The sequence below is a fragment of the Octodon degus genome, unplaced genomic scaffold, assembly GCF_000260255.1.
Source record: "Octodon degus isolate 3935 unplaced genomic scaffold, OctDeg1.0 scaffold00122, whole genome shotgun sequence".
Classification (NCBI taxonomy): domain Eukaryota; kingdom Metazoa; phylum Chordata; class Mammalia; order Rodentia; family Octodontidae; genus Octodon; species Octodon degus.
The window spans coordinates 2,089,047-2,092,938 of record NW_004524698.1 but is presented as its reverse complement, the minus strand read 5'-3'; the positions used below and the strand labels follow the sequence as shown (position 1 = coordinate 2,092,938).

Here is a 3,892-nt window from a genome sequence, read left to right as displayed (position 1 = left end):
TATTATAAAGCAATTCACATCTTTATAATAGCATCAAAAGGCATTCAGCCATTTATCCATCCCTCCAACCATGCAGCAGACAGAATCTAGAAACACAAAATGAAGAAGGCTTCCCTAAACAAAGTACATACTCTAGTATAAAAAACAGAGATAATATAAGGGTCTTTTTTTAAGTGAGTTTGCAAATATTCAAACATAAAAATACGACTGTAAACATAAAAGTCAAGTCTCTTATTGTTGGAAACACTTCACTGGCCAAAATTCACTTAAAGGGAAAGAAATACACCTAATGTTTACACCTTCTATACTGTACCTCCCTCATTGGCAGGAAATGGTTAGAGCTGAAGAAACAGGAGAATGCGGCAGGAAGAGAGGAAAGATTCCAGCACACAGAAGGAGAAGCCAGAAGGTTAGAGCTTCCCTGGTGCATACATGCTTTAAGGGGGTGACAGTGCAGTCAATGATAATGAAAGATCCTGTGAACTAAAGTCTGGATTCCAGTTTAGAGCACCAGTGCCAGCACTTACTAGTTGTGTGACTCATCATATGTAAAACCTTCTACACGCTTTATTGGGAAAATGGAGATGACAGCAGTGGCTCTCTCTCTGAGTGCAGTGATGACTGGTACTGAGTATCAGCTGTTTTTGCTCCTAGTCTCCAGAAGCCTCACTTTACATCTTTGTAAGGAACTGATGATGGTGCTTTTCTAAGTCATCTTACAGGGTCGGTTTGAAGAGCAAATATATGGACTAGGAAACACTGGTTCATTTTCTTTTTTACTTTTCTTTTAGCTTATGAACCTGGGGTCACCAATTTTGTTGCAGCACTAGTGAATGAACCAGGGGTGATGAACCACTTATGTTGAGGCAGGGACTCACTCTGCTTCTAGGCTGGTCTGGAACTTGCAATGCTTCTGATATAATTTCCTGAGTACTATGATTATAGACATCTACCACCACGCCTGCTGTCCTGTTTTATTTTTTAAAAATGTAAATTATTAAAGAAAGTGAGGACTCCAGTATTTTTGTATTTCTAATAATAGTCCTAGGCTTTTGAATCCACTTTGATTCTTTTTTTCTTATATTTTTTACTGGCCTGCTGTTATGGAATTTCACCATGGGGTGCTATTCCTCCACTAATCAGAGAAATTTATTTCTGTACCAGGCAAAGAAAAAGCACACATCCAGAGCGCAGCAAACACCTAAGCAGCATGTCCTAAGTGCAGCAGCAGGGCTATTAACTCAGAAAGAAAGCACTAAAAATATTCTCTGTTGTTTGGCAAGCACAGATTTGGACAGTTACCCAGGAAACTCCTCTAGACTTCATAAATAATGGTGATTTTATTTACTTACTTCTAGTCTTGTTTTTTCCTCAGCTTTATTAAGATGCAGCTGACTCAAAAAAGTCTGTTTAAAGTGTACAGCTTGATGTTCTGATGTACCTGTACACCATGAAGTATCACCACAATAAGCCTAGTTATCCATCACACCTCAGAGTTACCTTTTTTAAAAAACAGAATCCAGCTCCACCTTAGATCATAAACCTTTATGATGTGCCCAAACTACTAAAGTGTCTCTCTTGATCATTTTGAATAAATACAGACAAATGTTTCATCGTCCAGCTCTCCCTTTAAAGATGCTGTCAGCAAAAGAAGCATTGCATTACCTTACAACAAAGTTAAAATCAATCAGGTTATGGCCTGCCCTAGCATAATTGCACTTTAGATTGGTGGCTCCCTGATGAGATTCTGTTATTTTCGAGAAGAGTTCCACAGATGTCTGATCCTATCGAAATGTTTCGATCTGCGCTAGCTCCAGTCTATTACGTTCTGACACATCTTCTACTCACAGGGGTGGGCTAATTACTGCTTACTGAATCCTGTTACTCCCTAGCCCTCCTCCAAACACCTCCTCTACAACACTGAGGCTGCACTCGCTGAGACTTGTTTCATACGTGGGCCATTCAGGGAGCAGCTCTGATGTGGTTAAGGACAGCATAAACACAAGGATCATTCCTTCATGCACCTCCGTCTTCCTAATACCTCCTTGTACAGGGAATAGGAGAATTTATCTTTTAAATATTCAATTCCTTACTGCATTAATTCTTAGAATGTAAAATTAAGAAATACTCTTTTTTTTTTTTTTAAAGAAAAGATACTCTTAACAAATCTAAAGTCTGTTTTCTTAAACCCTTTTTGTATTTGTATTCTCCTTTTTAACTTATAAAAAGCCTATTTGAACTTTCCTACTTGGAAGTGACCAAAATAATTAGTATCAACATAGTCTTCTATCTACAAAATAACAGACACACTGGAGTAAGTTATTTCAATTTTACAAACTTTCTTCACTCACTCAAAAAACATCTTAATTGAGTGCCAACTTGTGCAAGCTTTGTTCTCTAACCCAGGGATCAAATGGTAGACCAGATGACCAGAAGCACCAGCCTTCAAGGGGGTTTACAGTATAAACAATTGAAGGTATTTTAAAAAAACATTTTAGTGTGCCATTTTCAGCTCAGTTTCAGAATTCTTTTACCTGTCCAACATTTTGGTACTGGCTCGTTCCAGCTTCTCTAGTATCTGAGGAAGCTGCGTGTCATCGTCGTGTGAACCTCCCCAGCCAAGAACTCGGGCCAGGTCGTTGCCGGTGCCCAAGGGTAGTACGCCCAGCTGACACTGGAACAGAGTGCAGAAGACAGACTTTCAGACAGGCTGCAAACCGGGACCGTTACAGTTCTGCATCTCTCTGGCAGTATGTACGTAGACCAGCAAAGAAAAAGAATTACTACTTGCCTGTTTATTCAGGTTGAGCTTATCAATTTCTGACAAAACCCAACCTACGCTTCCATCTCCTCCACAAACAAGAATCCGGAAATTGTCAAACTTCTGAAATAATCTTAAACTGAAAGTAAGATGTATTATATGTTAGTATAATAAAAATCATTTTCCCTAGTTCTTTACCATTATGATTTCATTGGCATTTTTATTTCTAGATTAAATCTAAAAACTTTTAGTTATGTGTTAATTTTATATTAATTATAACAATTCGAGTGCAATTTTTCAACTCAAGAGAACTTCTAAATTATAAGAAAGCAAATTATATTCAGTACTAGAGACAAAATTAGAAAGAGAGGGGGTTGAAAAATGAGAGAACAAAAAAGAAGCAGAAACAGGACGGAGCCCTAGCCCCCACCCAGCTCCCACAGAGAGTCCTAAGGCTGCCAGCAGACGGCCCCTAGCACTGTCAACTCCCTGCTTTGCTCGTCCTTGCGGGGCTCAGGCCAATCCTTTTGGAGACGAACTTCTAGCTCATTCATCTCCTGAGTGTGCCCATATAAACCTGAAATATGGTGAAAAATGTGAACAATATATTGTAGAAACCATCTCAAGACATTTCACGAAGACAGGTCCTTGGAGGCTTAGAAGATAAATGGGAAAATTAAGTATGATTATGAGCAGGGTTTGTGGGCATAATTCTGTGGTAGAACACTGGCTTCCGTGCATGAGGCCCTCAGTTTACTCCCTAGCGGCAAGACAATTTAAAAGTAAAGAGAAAGAAAAAAAGAAAACAGAACTGTGAAGGATTAGAACAAATGTGTTAGGGAGACAAAACTATCCATGAACAGAGGAGACAAAGAAGAGCAGAGAAAGGGCTGGCCAGGTAGCTCAGCAGATTAAAGCGCATGCCCAGGCAGATGCAGGGACTAGGGACTGAATATGAGTGTGCTGCACTGGGCTGGGGTGCTCTGAGAGGGGACTGAGACTGGGCGTGGTGGCATGCATCTGTAATCCTAGTGCTTGAGAGGCTGAAAACAGGAGGATCACTACGAGTCTGATCTGTGTAGTGAGACCCTGTAGACCCTGTACTAAATACATACAAATAATAAATAAATA

The 3,892-nt window shown here is 39.7% G+C and overlaps 1 protein-coding gene across 1 annotated transcript in view; it reads right to left on the bottom strand.

Moving 5' to 3' along the window:
- Dgkh (diacylglycerol kinase eta) overlaps positions 1–3,892 on the bottom strand; it is a 221,300-nt gene that overhangs the window by 59,681 nt on the left and 157,727 nt on the right. The window contains exons 9-11 of the mRNA XM_023700138.1: positions 3,260–3,318; positions 2,792–2,900; positions 2,535–2,674 (exon numbers count right to left, since the gene is read on the bottom strand). Of these exons, the coding sequence (XP_023555906.1) occupies positions 2,535–2,674; positions 2,792–2,900; positions 3,260–3,318 (308 nt within the window). The remainder of the gene's footprint in view (positions 1–2,534; positions 2,675–2,791; positions 2,901–3,259; positions 3,319–3,892) is intronic.